Here is a 21,548-nt window from a genome sequence, read left to right on the forward strand (position 1 = left end):
ATATATTTACTGTTTAAAGTAAATTCTTCAACCTTCTTTGTCTCTGTGCAAATTTCCCTTCAAGGCTTCTTTGTTTCTTGCTACCAGAACATCATCTGTATATGCCTGTACTTGAACCATTCTGTTTATGATAATTCCTCTCATATCAATGTTCTCCACTGCCTTTTGAAGTGCCAGGTTAAAGAGCATAGCTGAGAGCACATCCTCCTGCCTGACTCTGCTGTGTCAAACTCTACTCGTTCTTCCATCGCTCAATACCACACCTACACTATTGGACATGACCATTCTCGCCAACGTTTTGGGAATACCGTAACTCTCTAGAGCATTTAATACTTTAACTTTACTCAGCCTGTCAAAGGCTTGTCTAAAGTCAATAGATAACAAATGTAACTTAAGTCATGTTCATAGAACTTCTTTATGGTGTGCCATAGCACAAATATTTGATCTATGGTACCTCTACCAGGTTTAAATCCACACTGGTATTCTCTATCTATTCCTTCCACCAAAGTGCTTAATCTTAATTAATTAATTGTCAGGACTCTAGAGAAGACTTTGTAGGCTACATTCAACAGAGTAATGCCTCGGTGATTGGTGCAGGTCAACTTGTCACCTTTCTTGTATATAGGGTACACCAATCCTTTCCTCCAGTCTCTTGGCATCTTCTTCTCTCCAAATCAACAGGATCAGTTTGTGTATTCACCTTGCCAGTTCCTCTCTACCATACTTCCACATTTCTGCTATCATTGAATCCTCATAGCTGCCTTCCTGCTTTTCAGTTTTATCACCACCTCAATAACCTCCCCAAAGGCAGGCTCTGGCACTTCTTCAGCTGTACGGTACTCTGGTACCCAGTCTTCTACTTTCTGGGTATTTTTATTCTGTGAGCACAGCTGTTCAAAGTGTTCAGCTCATCTTTCCATTATCTTCCTTTCCTCTGCTATTATGTTTCCTTCCTTATCCTCATTCCCTGACATTAGTCCAGTATCCAGTATTCATTACTCTAATAGGTTTGTAGAATCTTCTCGACTCATTTGCTCTATTGAGTTCTTCTATGCTTTCTAACTTACTTTTCATGTACTCTCTCTTTTTCCTTCTTATTGCCGTATTAGCTGCTCTCCTAGCCTCTTTACTGAGTCCTGTTTCTCTCTGGATTATCGCCACTCTAAGCTGATTCTTTTTTAACACCATTTTTCTACACTCTCCAAACCATTCTATATTCCTTCCCATTCTTCTCTCTTCAATGGTCTCCTTTGCTGCTTTTAACATTGCCTGTTTCGTGGCATTCCACATCCTATCTACATCACCTTCTTCTCTCTATTTGCCTTTGGGCATCTTCGAGTTTTCCTTTCAGAGCATTCTGATACCTTTCCCTCCTTCCTCATCTATTAATTTCTCTATGTCCCATCTCAGTCTTCTTCATTTTAGTCTTCTATTAGTTATTGACATCTTTTGCAAAACTGCAGCTCTGATCATAAAATTATCACAAGGCCCCCAACTGTGACTGATCAGAGTGATGATCAGAGTCACAGTTGGGGCCTCGTGCTGTTCTAACATTTTCTATGGAGCTTGCATATCTTTTGGACACCAGCAAGTGGTCAATTTGGTTGACCATATGAGTTTCTGGCATTTTCCAGATACCCAGGAGTATCTTTTTATAATTGTTGTTGATAAGATAATTATTATTATCTTTTCTGCTAAGATTACTATAGTTTCTATGTTTAGTACTGCTTACCTTCCTTTCTTTTTTTTCCTGTTTAGCCTCCGGTAATTACCTTTCAGATAATACTTCAGAGGATGAATGAGGATAATATGTATGAGTGAAAATGAAGTGTAGTCTTGTAGAGTCTCAGTTCGACCATTCCTGAGGTGTGTGGTTAATTGAATCCCAACTACCAAAGAACACTGATATCCACGATCTAGTATTCAAATCCATGTAAAAATAACCGACTTTACTAGGACTTGAGTGCTAGAACTCTCAACTTCCAAATCAGCTGATTTGGGAAGACGTGTTCACCACTAGACCAACCTGGTGGGTTTGCTTACATATCTTACGCTTCATTTTTTATCACTTGTTGACACATTTTGAAACCACTCCATTGCCTATACTTACTATACTGGTACTTTTAAGTTTCTGTTAATCTTTAGTGTTTAGTCAACACCCCTCCCTATATTTGACATTATGCCTTATCTGACCTTCTTCTTATTTGTTATTAATGGTTATAGTTATCTTTTTACTTTATATATTTCCTGTTTTCAATAAATTGAGGTTCTTGAAAAGGACATCCACTTGATTGTTGATCTGTTCATTTATGATCGTTCTATTGTTACTTATTAATTAAAAGATTTCTAGATTTTCTAAAATGTTCATTCTTCTTTTAACACATTTGTGAATTAATTTCATTGATTTTTAAATTTTCATTTGGATACATGTTTCTTTTATTATGAGTTTCATTATTAGAATAATTTTTTTTGATTTTTAAAAGATCTCATGTGATTGTTATATCTTAATTTTAATGTTATTCCGTTTGTTCAGTGTTTGTTGCATTGCATTGCATTTACATTTTATTTTGTAAATACCTTTACTGTTGTATATATCTTTTTCTTCTATGTTACTATTAAAAATCTTTTTTAGTTTATTATTTGTATTTATAACCATTTTTATATTGTATTTACTAAAGAATTGTTTAATTGGGTAAATTTCTTTTCCAGTAAATGTTAATTTACTCCATTTAAAGGTTTCTTTCTTGTTTGATGTTTTAATTTCATTTATTTTTTATTTTTCTCATTTCTTTTTTATATGCTGATTTTTTTAATGGTAATTTATATAGTCTATCATGTATCTAATTTTTGCTCTGTTGGGTGATTTGAATCGTAAGCTGTGATGTTATATGTAATGGTTTCTTTTCTGTATATTTCAAAATCTAGATTACTATTATTTCCTTTTATTGTTAGATCTAAAAAATTAATAGTTTTGTCTTTCTCTTTTTCCATTGTATATTTAATGTTATGGTGGTATTTGTTAATTTATTCCAGAATCTCTTCTTCATTATTATTTATTTCTTTTTTAAGTACTAATAGAGTGTCATCCATACATCTAATATATTCAAAACATCTGTATTTTTTCATGATAATTGATATATTTTCTTTTCTTCCATATTTCAGATGGATTTTTTTATGTTCAAACACTGTGCTGGCAACTTGCCAGCACAGGTTGCTTCTGTGCCAGCATTCTTCTATTCTCATTGCTTTCTTCATGGAGTGTGTGCTTTCCTACTACTTCTGCTAGAAAAGGTTCCTTCCCTATTCTCGCGTTAAAATCTCCCAACAACAACAGCATATCATATTTTGGAATTCTGCAGCACACCCTGGCCAGATTTTCATAGAAGATTCCTTTTTCCACCTCTGTTGGCACAAAGGCTGAAGTCATAGTTATATTCCTGAATCATCCTTTAATTTTTGTTTTACATATGTGCTCAAAAGCCAACAGATGTCTTTTCACTTTTGCATTTAACATGAAAGCTATTCCACACCTGCCACATCTTTCTTCGTTTTCATTGTAATACAGGCTATAATCCTTTTTGTCCAGTCTACCCGTTCCTCTTCATCTGACCTCTCGTAGTGCTATTATATCAACATTATACTTTATTTCATCACCTACCTACATAATTTTCCCTGCTTTTAACATTTCATATTCCAGGATGGAATATTTAGAGTATGTTTCCATTTCCAGTCTCATTTTTTTGACATGTACATTTTTGTTATGTATAGTTCTAAAACTAATCAAAGGCTCATCATTTGGTTTCATAGCAGTTTTCTTTTCAAGGGTAGAGTTGGTAACACCAAGCCCAACCTGGAGAACCAGTGGAATTTCTTTTAAGAGTTCCATTCTCATAGAATTCCTCTCCAGTTTACATAGCTGTACCTACTGTAACTACCCTGGATTTTAATGGGTTATCTCCTTATGCTCATCCGCCCCTTCCATTGTTGGGAAGTATTCCTCTTTTACCTTCAGGGCCGTTGGCTATCCTCACTAGTTTTTGTCCACCCTGGGTATTTTATTTCCCTAGTACACTCCAACTAAATTTGGCGAGCACACCCCATCTCCAGGGGCAGCCCCTGATAGCTGATCCAACAACAGCCATCAAATTAACTTTAATTTGATTAAAGTTAAATAATACCACAGTGGTATTCATAACCAGTACAATAAAGAATGCATTTTTTATGCACATATTTTTTTTGAGCTAGGCTAATTACAAAGTTGTGAATGAATATGCAGATGTTTGAATAAATTTTTGGAACTATAAAAAAATATTTTGATAGTAAAATCATTTTACAGTTGATACACTAAGTGAATTTGTCAACGCAAATCAGCTGATTTCAAAGTCGATAGTTATAAGGTTCAAATCCTAGTAAAGGCAGTTACTTTTATACAGATTTGAACACCAGATTGTGGATACCAGTGTTCTTTGGTGGTTGGCTTTCAATTAACCACACATTTTGGGAATGGTCAACCTGAGACTGTACAATACTGTACTTCATTTACATTCATACATATATCTTCTGAAGTAATACCTTATATTGGTTCCAGAGGCAAAACAGAAAAAAGAAGAGTTAATACAGTTAAAATGTCTCTTCATTATTCTTATAAGAAAAGAAAAACATTCTTAATTTATTAAATTTTTTTATGCTGTAAAATAGTTTATTTTCAAGTAAAATAAACTTGAACGTTTATGTATTAAAAACAGTATTGAAGAGTAAATCACTACTTACCTTATCACTTTTTGTGACATGAACTTTAGTGCTTTTTGCAGCAAACATCTTTGTTCAGTAATTATATACAATTAGGGACGCGCCTCTGATTTTGATGAAATTTGAAATATATCATATTTAATTAATTATTATTCATTACAATTGAAATTATTCGTCAGAACCGCCGTTTCACCTGAGTTACATCCCTCATAAGTTAATATATCCTCACCAAAAATTTTGTAATTCAACACTATAAGTGGTAATGTGAGTCCCTAATTTTATATAATTAACTTTTTTTTCTCAGAATGTAGAATTAAATGAAATTAATATCCCATCTACATGAAAATGATTTTATTAATTTCTAGTTACTTGAATTGAATAAAACGAATTCTTCAACTAGATTGTAAGAGCCCCCAATGACCATGAAAGAAATTTATCAACATTATAAAGAAAAGTAGGTTTCCCTCGTCTGAATAATTAACGTGAATAACAAACTGGTTATATAGAGTGTTTCACGAGGAATCCGCAATACTTTACAGGCGTATTCCGCTTATCAAAACAATGAAAAAACTACATATAAACATATTTCTAGAAACGATTCGTTAGCGAGTTACGGCTAGCAAAAAATTACGCCGTCATGTTGGAAACATAATTCTTCGCGTTACCAGTGGAACATCCTCTAAAGATATAGGAAGCTCATTTTGAAGAAAATCTAGGTAGGCCTCACCACACAATCGATGATTAAGGACGTAAGGTCCCTAATCACAATATTTCCTACTACACCGCACCAGACATTTATCGAAAACCGAAATTGGTAGTTTGATTGTGAGGTGGCGTGCGGATTGGTGTCATTCCAAATATGATTGTTTATTGAATTGTTTATACCATTACGTGTAAGTGTTGCTTTATCACAAAGAAGTATTTGAGTTTCTAATACATTGTTACGCAGTAACTAATGGCAGAAATTAATTCTCTGATTGTGATCGCGTTCTTCTTGATGTACAGGCTGAAGATGATATGGATAATGATGTTCATGACGTAATGTTCTCCATATGCTAACACGCGGAATACGTACAAGCGCAGAAAATCTTCAAGTACTTGAAGGACTTCACTGTAACAATATCTGTTCGTGTCTTGCGTTCCCGTTCAGAATGTAATACAAATGACCCACGTTCTCTCAGATATCTGTAAATACCTGTCTGTTAGAAATAATTCGATTAGTAAGTAAATCGTATGCGATATAACTCAACAGCTTCATAAGCATTACCATTGCAGAACCCGTAGACAAATTGTATATCTGCTGTTCCTCGTTCGTAAATTTATTCGGCATTTTTTACGGTTATTGCAAATCAAGATTAACTTAACACAATAAAATAAAGTGAAATAAATATGAACGTTATTACACCAAAAATACTTAGTACCTAACAATTTCTACTCTTCTCAGTATTATTTCACTTGAACTTCATACCGCAGCACAAAACAAAACATTAGTTCAACAATGTGTAAAAACTACAGTTCTGCTAGCTAGTTATATTTAGTTGTATTTGGTTTTCAATAAAAACGAATGTGAACACATTGTGCTCAGCGTTCATTGACATTGATTACATCACTTTTTTAGGAATTAAATTATCTACAAGTTTTATAGAAAACGTTTATGCATTTAAAAGTTGTTTTTTGGACCCCTAATTTTGGGTTTTAAATCAGATATCTTAAAAACTAAAGGAGATACAGTTGTGAGAACTATCTTACTGAATTTTTCATGTCAAAAACCTGATTAATTAATTTCGCCTCTAAATTAACGTCCAAAAATTTCAGTACGACCTCATTTCACTAGGGGAGCTGAGATCCAGGCGTAATTTTTTGCTAGTCGTAACTGGCTAACGAAGCGTTTCTAGATCTCTGTTTATATGCAATTTTTTAATTGTTTTAATAGGCGGAATACGCCAGTAAAAATTTGCAGATTCCACGTGAAACACTTTGTATACTTTTGCAAAAGCAGCACTACATAGTAACTAGTAGCAGCCTAGTGTTTGTTCTCGGAGTTAAATGAAGCATTTGTTCATATGGCACGAGTCTTCTGCACATGTGCTTTTTTAGTGTTGAAGATAGGTTGTCAAAGTTGTGTTCTTGTGATTGAAAGGTTATACAATTTTAATATTTAGTTTTATTTCATAATTATAACGAGTATTCAAGTGTCATAAGCTTGGTTTAAAAGATTGCTGCCAATGGCAAAGTAAGTTCAAACGTATAGCGTCCTGTAACTTAAATTTAAGTTTTTTGCTGAATTTTGACGTAATTTTTGTGTTTGATTACAGTAAAGAGATAATTTGTAAATAACGTTAACATCTATTTAAAAGAAATGCTCTGGTAATTATATTTTTAGTAGATTTTCACAGTTTCATTGGTTATGTCGTTTTATTTAATGTTTAATATGTTAACTCCTGTTTTTAAGATTTAGCAATAATGCACGTATTTGTTTTGTAAAATCAGTTTTATATTTTAATTTACTTCTGGTCTTTTTCATAGCTTAAATGAAGTAATATACTGTAGTTATGTAATAAGAAACTGTGTTATGTAACAAAAATCCATAATTTTTTAATAACCATCATTGCTGAGATTTTAAAATGTTTTTTTACTTTAAAAGTAAATCTAATTAGAATGAATGAGTATATATATAATAACGATAGTAATTTGTGTATATTTATTTTCTCTTGTGCCAGAAAATTAATGTTATGTTGTGTATTTTATTTGAAGGTATTTGTTTAATTATGCAGTTGTTATTTCTTCAGTTACTGTAGCGTTCCATATTAAATTATAGTTTATTGTAGATTGTCATAAATTGTATAGGTTGCGTATAAAGCAAATTATATTTTGTAGTTTTGTGCAGTATTAGTCATACATACTTTATAAATTAGTTGAATTCTTAAAAGAATAAAGGGCAATAGGCGCTTAAATAAATAAATCTATAACTAATTAAATCCGTATTATAAATAGTTTAAATATTTCTTACAACTTCAATTTTTGTATTTAATTTTATTATTTCAGCAACTATTTTCTATTATTAGTTGTAATTATATTAATCAGTCTTTGTTGAATCTGTTTTGAAGAAGATATTATACTAAAAAATACACATTTTAGATGTGCCTGAAAAATTATTGAATAAGTTGGTTGCAACAGATTTGTTGTGGATGTAGTGTTTGCAGATCATTTTACGTTTCTATTGATGTTTTCTTTGATTATGTTCAAATGCACCTGCTTATAATGTTATACAAACTGTTTCCCTGATTGCATTCATTTATCTAGCTTTACTGTGAAAGTTAATGGGTATTACATTTTTTAGAAAAACATGCAATTATGATGATTTTATTTATTAAATGTAGTATACAGTTTGAATTGGTGGCTGTGATGTTATTTTAATATAGTTTTTAGAGCTCTCCCTCCTTCTTAATGTAATCATCACGGCAATAAGCTTATAAGTTCTTGAATATTATTATTTTTTTTTATCCTAGTTTTGAGTATTTTCTGAAATTAAGCTGGAAATATTTTCTAAAATATTGGTCATTTTGATTATATGATACCTTTTTGAATAATATCCGAAAGTGTATTTAGCTGAGATAAACTATTTCTGTTTCATCTCTATTCTGTTCATGAGTTAATGTGTTTCTATTAACATTTGTGTAGACTCACTGCATGCATGTGTTTTGTGTTAAAACAAATATTTAACATTCGGTTTATTTTCCATTCGGTTTAAAATATTAATTTTTTAATATTTTGTCTTCATCCATCATATTCTACAGATAAAAGTTAATGTAAGTTTTAAATATCTTTTCATTTCCTATGTGTCCTTTATTTAATACCTCACAGTATAAAAAGATGTTAAAAAATTGTTATTTCTTTTATATTGATTATCTGCTTGTTTGCATGTATATATGTTTGGAAGAATATCAATAAGATAAACATTGAATATCGTAAGAGGAACATTGAAACCATCTGGGAATTCCCGAAATCACCAATTGATTTTATTGATCAATATGATGCTCATAATATTATGTTTTATCAAGATGTGGTGTATCTGAGTGATACAGAGTGCTTTCTTAAGACTAAGCAAACTTTATGTGATAGGTACTTCAGCCATTAATCTTATATGCAATCATCAGACAAGGAAAAAATTGATGAACATCCATGGGCAGCCTCTTTATCAGATATCAAAACTAAACTGGCTCCTTCAGTCCCAACATCCTCAGCGGAGGAAACCTAACAGTTGGATGTATACTAGAGAACCAGTAATGAGAAAAAAGAAATCAAGGATAAGGAAAAGAGGTGAATGATGAAGAAGGACAATTTTCCTGACAAGATAGTTTGCCATCTTGTTTATTATCTCCTACAGAGTGTTAGCATTTGTTTTCTGCAAAGAGGTAGACTAGTTGAGGCCAGGCTAGTTATACGGGTGATCATAAATTATTCAGCATATTTTCTGTGTTAATAAAAAAAAAAACAAAGCAGTATACTTACCTGCATGTTTTATTGTTGAACAGGGAATTTCAAACAGTTTTGTTTACATTAGTTATTAACTTAAGACAAGTTCTACATGAGCAGCTTTTGTGGTATGTAAAATATCTAGACGATATTCGATTTCACGCCACACATTACAAAGATTATCTAGAGTTATTCCATTAATTACACATTTGATTCTTCTTTTTAGTTCTTTGATGTTGACAACCTTCATTACGTAAGCCCTGTCTTTGACAACCCCCCAAAACAAAGAAATCGAATGGCATAAAATCAGGGATTGAGGTAGCCAGGGAATTGGTCCATCATGGCCAATTCAATGTCGAGGAAATTATTCATGTAGGTAAACCTCAGTGTGGTAGTGTACCATCTTGTTGGAAGTGAACGTTGAACTACCAATGTTCAATTTGTGGTACACCTGTAACATATATAGATAATGAGCACTAATCGTTGGCTCAGCAAAGAAGAATGGTCTGGTCACCTCATAAGTAGTCAATACTCACCAAATGTTAATTTTCGGGCTATCATGTTGTGTTTGTTGAATGGCATGATCTTAAGAAAGCTGAATTAGGTGTCTGGTAACTTCCAGAATATTATATAAACCAATCGAACATTAAATATATATATATGTATGAGTATATATATATATATAAATGGCAAACAACTATAATTTAATACTTTGTATACAAATAGTATTGTATGTGTGTGTGTGTGTGTGTGTGTGTGTATATATATTTCAAGACCCATATCCCTCTGTACTAATATATTGTATATATAATCCAACTTCATCCACCTAAGTACAACAATTAAAAAGTAAATAAGATGATACTTATATTATTTTTTCATAACTTTACCATAGCCCTTTGTGGCAACCTACATTTTCAGTTGTGATTTTTGTTTTTTATGTTTATGTCAAACTACATATTAAACTCTAGACATTTAAAATATATATAAACATTTTTTGATAATATATGTAATTTATTTTTTTATGAAAATTAAGAATTGAAATAAAACAATTTTTAAAAAAATTACAATTTAAAACTTTTTTAAAATTATATATATATATATATTATATAAATTATACATACACTCACCCTCACCCTCACCCCCACCCGCACGCACACACACACGCACACGCGCGCACACACACACACACACAGACATACATACAGTGTCCCACAAAGAAAGAGAAAAACTTTCAGAACATGTTCTATTGGTGAAAATAATGAAAAAAGTTCATATTAACATAGGTCTAGAAACGCTTTGTTTTTTGTTACGGCTAGTGAAATATTTCACCTGGGTTTCAGCTCTTCTAATAAAACAAAGCCATACTGTAAATTTTGGGATTCAAATTAAAGATTACAGTTGGTGGTTCCTTATGTAATTTGGGCTGGGAAATAATAGGTCCTGGAACTGTAACTCTAGTAGTTTTTAAGATATCCGCTGTAAAACACAAAATCGGTGTCAAAGAACAAGTTTTTTTACATTTGTAGTACAGTAACTTTGTTAAATGACTAATAAATGTGGAAAATTTAGTAACAAGACTTGTAGAGAATTTAATTCTGGGAAAATTAATGTAAATACAGCCCATAAAAAGTTAATAAAAACTCTTGAAGTTTTTTATTGAAATAAAAATCGGTTTTTTTATTGAAGAAAAATAGATGAAAATCATATTATTCTTTCTGTACCTAATGAACATTCTTTTTAAACATGCTTTGGTGTTTCAGGACTTAACGAATGAATTGGTCATTTCCAATGTGTTTATTTTCTGTTAAACGCCAAGCAAATCATCGTGTTAATGATGAACATCGTATGATTCAGCATATTCAGTGTAGTCCAGGCACTAGTATATAAAAAAAATTTATGTTGCGCTCATTTGTCAAAAACAAAGTGGTGAATCCTACAGAAAGAAAATCTTTATCCTTTATGCTTGCAGAAGGATCAAATTTGCAGCTAACAGATTACCCCCCACCGGTAAAACTTGTGCCATTGGCTTCTAGACAATGCTGATAAGGTAAATTCAATTTTATTTACTGATGTAACCACTGTTATGAGAAATGGAATCTTCAGTTCTAAAAATAGTCATTTATGGAGTGAAGACAATCCACATGGTACTGTGGAAACAAGTTTCCAACATAGATTTCACATTAATGTTTGGTGTGACATTATTTATAACAAAATTCTGTGGCTGTTTGTTTTCAATGAAAACCTTATAGCATAAGTTCATTTCTTGAAAAATAATTTACCAGTTTTTTTGGAGGATGTACTTTTACAAACCAGATTGCAAATAATTTTTCAGCATGATTGTACAATGCCGCATTTTTATTTAGTAGCTAGAAATTGCTTAAATGCTCAGGTGACTGTGGTGACTTCATATATATTACTTCGGCCAATATATTACTTCATTTGGGGCTGTATGAAAACAATAGTGTACCAACAAAAAGTTAATAATAAAAAAGACATGATTAAAACATGAAATGCTATTAAGTTTACACAAAACAATCCTGAGATGATACGGAAATCCAGTGGAAATATTTTACATCAGGCATAGTGCTGTGTACATTGTGAAGGAGGAGATTTCAAACAATTGAGGTTTGTTATTCTGTTAACATTTATCATTTCATGTATTTTATTTTGTTGTTTTGCTATATTAAAAATAATGTTTATTAGGTACAGAAAGAAACGATTTTCTATCTTTTTTTCATCTATTTTGCTTCTCAATAAAAAACCGATTTTTAAAAGTTTGTATTTACTTTTTATTGGCTGTATTTACATTAATTCTCTCAGAATTAAATTCTTTACAAGCTCTGTTAAATCTTGCACATTTATTAGTCATTTGACAAAGCTATTGTACTACAAACCTAAAAAAACTTCTTTTTTGATACTGAATTTTGTGTTTTACGTCAGATAACTTAAAAATTACTGGAGTTACAGTTCTGGGACTTGCTTTTTCTCAGCTCAAATTTCATAAGAAACCACCAACTGTACTCTTTAATTTGGGTCCCAAAATTTACAGTGGGGCTTTGTTTTATTAGAAGAGCTGAAACCCAGGTGAAATATTTCACTAGCCGTAACAAAAAAACAAAGCGTTTCACCTGAGTAATGGATTCTTTACAATTAAGAAAAAAGTATGAGAAAATATTTATGAAAGGAATCCAGAAGGGTACTGAAAAGGGATTTTTTCTCTAGGCTAACAGGACCATTTAAAAATCGTGCTTTGTAATATTGTAAGTGGTACACCTGTAACAGCTGTTGTTTGATGAGAAGGGTTACTGGACCAGAGTAGGAATTTATGAGAAAATGTAAGGCGCGGATGACATGCTTCAACAGTTAAGAAATGTTGCGGTTCTACAAGTCAGGATATATAAGACTGCGTGGACCAGCGGAAAGTCAGTATGAAGCGAGCGCTGCGAGGTGTTCGACGTGATTGTGAAACTGTGTTATCGTCAGTGTGAAGTAACAACATGCAAAATGATGTCTCAAGCATTCCAGTGTGGATAGTGGGTGAATATAGGAAGTTGTTTGGTGAATTATTGCTAGACAGCTGTAAAAGTGATAGTATTAAATTCATTCATAGATTGTTAGGGTATTTCTATTGTAAACAGCAAAGTTATTTACAGTAAATGGAATTGTATGAACCTTAAACTTGTCTAATCTTATCTGGTTATACTAGTTAAAGGTGTTAATGTTAGTGGTTGTTATAATGGCTTTAGTCAATTGGTCTGTATTCTAGTTTTTATGATTTAACTACTTAAATAAAATCCTGTTCTTATCTGAAATATTATTTTGTATGTAATTTATTATTATTGTTTGTTGTTTATTATTTTCAGTCTATTAATATTGTCATTATTATTATTATTATTATTGATTTGTCTATTTTCATAAAAACTAATAAATTGTAAATATATAACCATTGTATTTGTTAGTCTCTCAATATCCTGGTTGAACCGTGAACACGTGACAATATATATTAAACACACTGTTCACTGTATTTTATGAGATTTTATACAGGTGGGTATAGTTTTAATCGCCACATATTACTATGATCAACTGTAATATATGCTTAAGTACATGTTACTTCTGCAATGGTTGAAGTTGGTTATAATGGTATAATAAAATTAATCATATAATTTTAATATTGCTATAATATTCTTAATGCAATAAAAATAAATAAGAATATACATTATGCAGTTAAACGATTGATTACTCACCCTAAAAAGAATAGAACTGAGGGCTGTTAGAGGTGATTTTGGGAATAATTTAGTGTTGTAGTTGGTACTTCATCAATAGAAATGTAAATGAAAAACATTCCTCCCTCTTTGACAGATATTTGCCATGCGTACTTAAAAAATGTTAATCTCTTTTTTAATATAATATTAGGCAACAAGTAAAAATCTTAAGATAGATTGGAAAATAATCCTGATACCTTAAGTTCAGAAATATAAAAAAAATATTCATAAAATAAATTTATTTATTAAATTTAATTAAAAATTTGTTTGCTTACTGCTTTTTTCTCTTTTGTCCCCTTCAGGTGATTTTACAAAAATCTTTAGAAGTGTTTTTTCTTTAATATGATAATAAAACGTCAAATTTTAAAACTGTGTGGCCATTGTTTATTACCTTAGTAATTGAAAAGAAAGAATTAATCTGCTGATAGAAAATGAAGCTTATCATTTTGGTACCATGTTTAAATATATTTTTTGTGCAAATTAAATTTTAATTGTTTAAATTAAATTTATTATTTCCTAAGCCAGTCTTCATTTTCAGATTTTACTTGTTCATTAATTATATACATTTTTCTCATTACTGTTATTTATATTTTCTTGATTGTGAGGATTTAAATTTATTGCTATTGGTTTTTTAAAATAATCATGTTTTTAAAAATAATTTTATATATATATATATAAAATTATTTTTATCTTTATATATTTTTTTATATATATATGTCTTAGGTATCTCAGTTAGACTACAGTTTTGCCATTTCAGTAGTAAAAATATTTATTTTAAATGAAAATTATTTTAATCCATTAAGTAATAGAATAAGGTTTCTTATAATATGCTCAATTTAAGAATGTATGTTTTGTTGTAACTTAACTGTTGTAGGTTGCCTGACATAAAATATAAGTTGTTTCTGTAAGACATCACTGACCCAAATATAATGTTGCATATCAGCTTGTAAAGCCCTCCTAAATGCAGATAATATTCACCCAAACACCTTCATTCTGTTTATCTGAGGTCTGTATAATGAACATAATTACTTCAGAGAGGAAACTTTGATTACTGCTAATTGTAACTTAAATGTTTTACAGCCTTAAGAAAGTCTGGGACAATTGGTGTAAAGCAACAGATTAATAGTATCCCATTCTTTGAGGTGAAAAAGTCATTATATAATCATTTTCAAAGTCTGTTAACTACATTCTTTTATCACTTTGTTAATAATTTTCAATCAATATTATTTCTATTAATAGCAATAAAATACAGGTAAAAAATATAATTACCTTTTGTAATAGGTTAAAAATTAAAAAAAAGTGCTGATATCTTAGCAGCTTGGCATTACAGTTAATCGCATCCTATACATCCTAAATGGTTATGTAGCACCTAAAAAATCTCTGAGAGTAATATCCTGGGAAATTGAAGGCTGTGAAATAAACTAAAATACCAGTTTCCAAACTTACACTGAATGAATCAATTTCCACAGATTATGTAAGTTAAGAATGATGGGTGTAATTAACTGCATTCTGTTGGCATTATTTTTTTGTAACTAATGTCCATAGTGGTCAGTACCACTTGAACAATTAATTAAAAACTTTTTGAAATATAATGTGAAATATATCACCTCATAGTGGAAGCATGAGCAATATTAATGTTTTATTTACTGTGATTTTATTGGAGAGAATATATGTACAAATTACATTTATAACAAAAATATAATGTGAAAGTCACGGTGCAGTTTTAATTTCTGTAACTTTTAAAGGAAAAAAGATTCAGATATCAAATAAATCTCAAGTTAATGGGTACTATTTTAAAGTTTCATCTTATATCCGATGAATTCAATGTGAGCCCTGCGAATTTCTTATACATATCATTGGCGTGTATATATTCCTGCTTTACCTGCTAAATATATCAGAATTAACAGCTGAGATTACCTCTGTGATTCATTGTTTCAAGTAGTAGCTTCCATAGATTTGTAGAATGTATACATTTTGAAAAACCCAAAAGTAGAAATAGAGAAATAAAATCCTGAGGGAACCAAGACCTCTACCTGTTCTGATCCATCATTGAAGTGCGCCATTGAGAAAATCACAAACACAGTTTGCATAGTATGGAGGAGGATTATCCTGTTGAAAGGTGACATCTGTTAGCTCCTGTTTGGTGAAATACAAACAGCAAACATTTCTAAGTAATTGTGAGATTTTATGATAAGTTTCATTATAGAAAAATTGATGTGATTACTTGTCTCACCTGAGTACAGCAATCTTTACATTCAAGGAATCATGTTTTTCATGTTCATTTTCTGTGGTGCTGGTGCTAATATTATGTGTGTGAATATGTCAAATGAAATACAAAAAGTGGCTTTGACACTGTCCAGTCTTGTCTAAAAACCTTTTTTCCAGTCACCATCTTGACTGCTGCAAGTGGCATTACCCACATTTATTTTGTTTACTCATTCCTCTGTCACTGTATTTCCTACTCAAAATTTTATAACACTATGAATCTTAAAAATATCTTTAATTTGGTGCTTGTTTCACGTCTCATACTTGTTTCATCACTTTTCCTTCCAAAGTTTTCAGAAATTTAAAATTGCACTGTGATTTTTATAAAGATGTAGAAAACTATACAAATTGCTCAGTTATTAGGTTACAAATTAACTTCTGGAGAATTTCTTTCAATTTATGTTTATTTTGTATTTATATTTTTATAAAATTAACAGTATTTATTAGTGAGTAGTAGTTATACCAATTAAATTAATGACAGGTCAACAAAAAAAAAAAATTTGGAACTGAGATAAAAGTAGGTGAATTAGAATGCATTTTTTATGCTGAATCTTAAAATGAAATCAGTTTTTCTTCGTCACCCTCAGATTTTTATTTATGACCTTTAAAATATTGAGAAGTTTCTTAAATAAAAGAATACAAGAATAATAACAATTATAATTAAAACCTTTATTTTGCAGATATTTCCATTTATTTTAATTTATTTTTTCTATTTTCCTTTTGTGTTCAGTAAAGTTTTCTCTTTTTATTATCCAGCAGTAGTCGCTCATCATAGATTCATCCTATTCGCCTTGATAATGTTGTTCCATTTGCAGTATATCTTGGTGGAATCTTTCTGCTTGTTCATTGCTGATTTCACGCAAGTTTAAAGGGAAAAAGTTCAAATGAGAATCTAAAAAATGAATTTTCAATGACATTCTGCAGCCTAAATTTTTGTAGTGCACTAAGAGTTCATTTTTAAGCTGATCATGGTTTTTTTAGCTTTCTTGTTTCCAAGAAAACCAGTAACATCTTTAAATAACTTCCATGCTGCTAGTTCTCTAGGGTTCAGTTTCGTGTCAAATATACTTTCACAAATTAATCTTCTTATTTGTGGCTCGATTAATATAACGTCTTTTAATTTGGCTTCACTTAATTGTGAAAAAACCTAACCTAAATATTTAAAGCCGTCTTCATCTTTATCTAATGCTTTTACAAAATTCTTCATCAGGCCCAGTTTTATGTGTAGAGGTGGTAAAATAATACGATCTACTTTGACAAGGGAAATATTGACAACATTTTCCCCTGGGGTAAACTCATTTCTTTTTGGCAAGTCTTTAACTGCACAGTGTTTATATGTAGCCTGAGTATCCCACAAATGCAAGAAACACGTATATTTTGTAAAGCCATTCTGGAGAACAAGAAGAAGCCCTATTGCTTTCAGGTCAGCAATGATTTACCATGAGTGTCATCATACTTAATAGCTTTTAAAATATTTGACATAGTTTCATATGTTTCTTTCATTCCTACAGCACGTGCTACCAATATAGAAGAAACTTTATTCAAGTTATGCAATAACACTGTCTTTAAGCTTCTTTTTGATGACTCTTATAAATAAACACCTATCATGAATAACATATTCAATGTCCAGTTCAGACATTAGCCCCCTAGAATTATGGCAGAAATAAATTAAAACATCTCTTCTAAAGTATTTCAGTAAATTTTCATTTCAATTTCTATATATTGAAATTTTAATATTCTTGTTTAATAAATTCCATTCTTTAAGATGTAAACCTAGGAGTTCTGTATGTCATTTCGACAAATACAAGTCACTCAGTTCTGCTTGTGTGATGAGGTGAGGTTCTGTATTTGATTCTTCTGGAATGTAATTAATATTTAATGAAGTTCAGGATTTATCGGTTGAGACTTCTGGGTAATCAGAAATTTCTTTCCAAGAAGTAGACCGAGCAGAATCACAAAATCAACACCATGAAGTACTGGTCTCATAGGTGAACAAACATTTGGGTTTGCAATACGGCTTCTATTGTTTGAATTGAAACCAGTAATATTTGTTAAGCAAAAATAGCAATTGTCATAATGGTTAGTAGGTTCTCGCCAAATTATAGTAAATGATCTTTCCCCAAAAAAAAAAAATGCCAAAAGGCAAATCCTCTTATGTATTAACTTATTTGTATTGTTTTTTTCATGAATGATGGAACAAATAAATTTAAGGGGTTATGCTTATGAACATTACGTGATGGGTTGTTTCAGAATACATATTTAGATTCAGCATATAAAATACTATATAGAACACCTACTCCCTTTTCAGTTCCAAATTTTATGTTGTCCAATGTAATTTATATTATTTATAACTTTTTTCCTAAAGTAAAGGCGTATTATACAGCATTTTTTAGTAATTAAAATGGGGAAGGAAATATATAATTGTGATATGTTGACTGTTTTATTTGTTTGTAGAGAATTAATTATTGCATTTGTATACGACCGTGAAATTTGTCAAAGAGAAGAGGATGATCCTCAACAAGCTGTACTTTATTTTTATCCAAGCTGGGTAACTGATGAACAGAGATTAATATTATGTGGTCAGTTAATCGGTGTTACACATTTTATTGAATCTACATTTTCTCCACCCTCTATTCTATCATTACAAAGTGGAAAATTTTCAATTAAAATTTGTGGACGTTATATTATGGTAAGTTAAATTATATATTATTTACATGTTAAATTATGCTCTAGATCCGACTTACATGTTAAATTGTGCTCTAGATCTGACTGTTAAATAATAACTTATTTTATAATTTAAGTCCATAAATAATAAATTCTTACCTTTTAATTTTTTCTCTTTTAATAAAATCCCATTCAGCTTCAGTTGTCTGTTGCCTTAATGACTGTAATCACAGAGCATATTCTAGCAATTTAACCTGTTTCTTGACAGAAAATTTCATTATTAAATTTATTATTAAATTTTATTATTAAATTTCATTACTCTCCTTTCTTTACTATCACTAAATATTCTGAGAAATACTGTGTGGGTTTTTGTTATGTACACATTCAAAAAATTAAAATATCTTTAGTGTTTATGATAGTTAAAGAATCTTCAGGTGAGCTGAGTTAAAAATATTATTTATATAGAATATTTAGATAAATATTTAGACAAATATGAACAAAAACTTTTGGTATTGACTTAAAAAAAAAAATTTATTTTAGTGTTTTTGTATATATTATTATTAAGAGGTTGAATTTTATTGTTATTAATTATTTCTATTACTTTTACTAAATTACTATAGCAGACTGATAAAAAAAGGTATTAAATTGATTTGTTCTGAAAATTATTAGTTATTTCAATTTTTCCTATTACCTTTTTCAGTGGATATCAAACAGTTTTTATTAAAAATGGTTGTATTTAAAAAAAAGTTAAAATAAAGTAAAAAAAGTACAGCATTAGCAGATACTGTACGTTTGGCAATAATGTGACTGCTGGAGTGGATGTATATAAATAAGGATTACTTTTGAAAATCACAATAACTTGCAATAAAAAAAAACATGCAGTTTTTTTCATATGCATTAGTTTATAAACGTGTTTATTGCTCTTTTGGTAATTTTTTGGGAAATACAATTTATTATCAATCAAAATTGATAATAATTTATTAGTTAGTGGTCAGTTGAGGTACTAACTTATGTAGCGAATATGCAAATAAGTCTGTGTAACTGCTAGGCGGCTAAATTGACTAAATGGGTTTCCCGCATGTAAACTGGAATCTCATTGGTAATAATATATATTTATCTAAGCATCTATAAAGTATTTATCATATTTTTGGACATTGCATTTTATTGTATTATATTTTTGTAGATCTCATTTTATTGTAGTAAAACTTCTATTATAAATTTATTATTTTTTTTTGTTTAACTTGTATTGGCTGGCACTGACTTCAAAAATAGTTATTTGTTGTAAATACTTTTATTTTAGTTGTTAAATAAAAATATAATTATTTGTAAATTTTTTAGTACTATTATTCTTTGAACTCTGTTTTTATTTATTTTTTAAAAATTATTTATTTCACAATTTTTAATGGTATCTAGTACCAATATATATTATTTAATATATTATATTATAACTATAATATATTATATTTAATATATATGTATATATATATAATAATTATTATTATTATTAATTTATTTAGATTAAATTTTCTTCTATATTCTATTTTTTTTTCTTTATTTTTCCTCTGTACGTTAAATGAGTATACAGAGTGATTCAGGAGGATAAGGCAATACTTTGACAACTCATTCTAGAGGCTAAAAATAAGAAAAAAGTCCATAGGTTCGAAAACGCTTCGTTAGCGAGTTATGCAGGGTGAAAGATTTCGCCCTAGTTTCAGTTCCTCCGGGTAAATTAAGGCTTTCTGAAATTCTGGTAAGGTCAATTAAGGGGCAAATTCAATTGTTTCTTATGGTTTTTGGGCTGGGAAATAAAAAAAAAAAATAGGTCCCAGAACTGTATCTCTCTTAGTTTCTAAGATATACCATGTAAAACGCCAAAAATAGGGTCAAAAAACACATTTTTTTATGTTTGACGTACAATAACTTGTTAAATTGGCAATAAATCATACATTTTTAAACATAAATTGTAGAGAATTTAATTATAAGAAGATTGGTATAAATAATGTCAACAATTTCACTTTTTTTAACAGACTTGATTTTTATGCACTGTAAAATGAATACAAAATTACACTTCTTAACAGTTTTCTGAAATTTTTACGATAAGAATTTGACATAATACTGCAAACACGATTGATCAGCGAAAGGTTATTTAACACATTACCACAATTAACTGACAACAATGAGTAGTATTTAAACAAATTGTGATGGAAAAAATCATTGTTGCCAACATGTTTTCCGTAGGTCTAAAATTATTGTACCTACTAGACACATCTGTTTTCTTTTTTTGTAACATTTTCTTCTATGTTTTCGTCGATTTTGTTGTTAATAAGAGTCAACATGTTTAAAATTTTATTTGTTTTCAGTTGACATTATTTACATCAATCTTCTTATAATTAAATTTTCTACAATTTATGTTTAAAAAATGTATGATTTATTGCCAATTTAACAACTTTATTGTACGTCAAACATACAAAAATATGTTTTTTGACCCTATTTTTGGCGTTTTACATGGGATATCTTAGAAACTAAGAGAGATACAATTCTTGGATTTATTTTTTTCGATTTCCCAGCCCAAAAACCATAAGAAACAATTGAATTTGCCTTACCAGAATTTCAGAAAGCCTTAATTTACCCGGAGGAACTGAAACTCGGGCGAAATCTTTCACCCTGTATAACTCGGTAAAGAAGCGTTTTCAGCGTTCATATGTTTATATGAACTTTTTCTTATTTTTAGCCTCCAGAATGAGTTGTCAAAGTATTGCCTTATCCTCCTGAATCACTCTGTATACTCATTTAACGTACAGAGGAAAAATAAAGAAAAAAAAATAGAATATAGAAAATTAATCAGATAAGGGAAATCCCATGTTAATGTTGGAAATCTGCTGTAATGTCAGAAATTTATCTGCAGGAATTTGAGAGTAGAATAGTCTATGGCATAAATCACGTATATAAAGTTTTATTATGGGTCAGATACGTGGATGATATTTTAGATATATATGAACCAATTATATATAACGAACATGAAGAAATTTTAAATAAATTAAATTCATATCATAAAACATTAAAATTTACATATTAAATGGAACATAATAGTAAAATAAATTATTTAAACGTAAATATTAAACAAATAAAAGC

The 21,548-nt window shown here is 30.0% G+C and overlaps 1 protein-coding gene across 4 annotated transcripts in view; it reads left to right on the forward strand.

Annotated features, from left to right (window-relative positions):
* Window positions 1-21,548, forward strand: part of HPS4 (Hermansky-Pudlak syndrome 4 protein) — a 122,852-nt gene that overhangs the window by 35,140 nt on the left and 66,164 nt on the right. For 2 of the 4 annotated variants that reach the window (XM_075364760.1, XM_075364761.1), the window contains exon 3: window positions 18,207-18,441. In XM_075364760.1, the coding sequence (XP_075220875.1) occupies window positions 18,207-18,441 (235 nt within the window). The other 2 variants (XM_075364762.1, XM_075364763.1) reach the window with 2 other exon arrangements.

The sequence above is a fragment of the Lycorma delicatula genome, chromosome 4 (genome assembly GCF_047948215.1).
Source record: "Lycorma delicatula isolate Av1 chromosome 4, ASM4794821v1, whole genome shotgun sequence".
Lineage (NCBI taxonomy): Eukaryota > Metazoa > Arthropoda > Insecta > Hemiptera > Fulgoridae > Lycorma > Lycorma delicatula.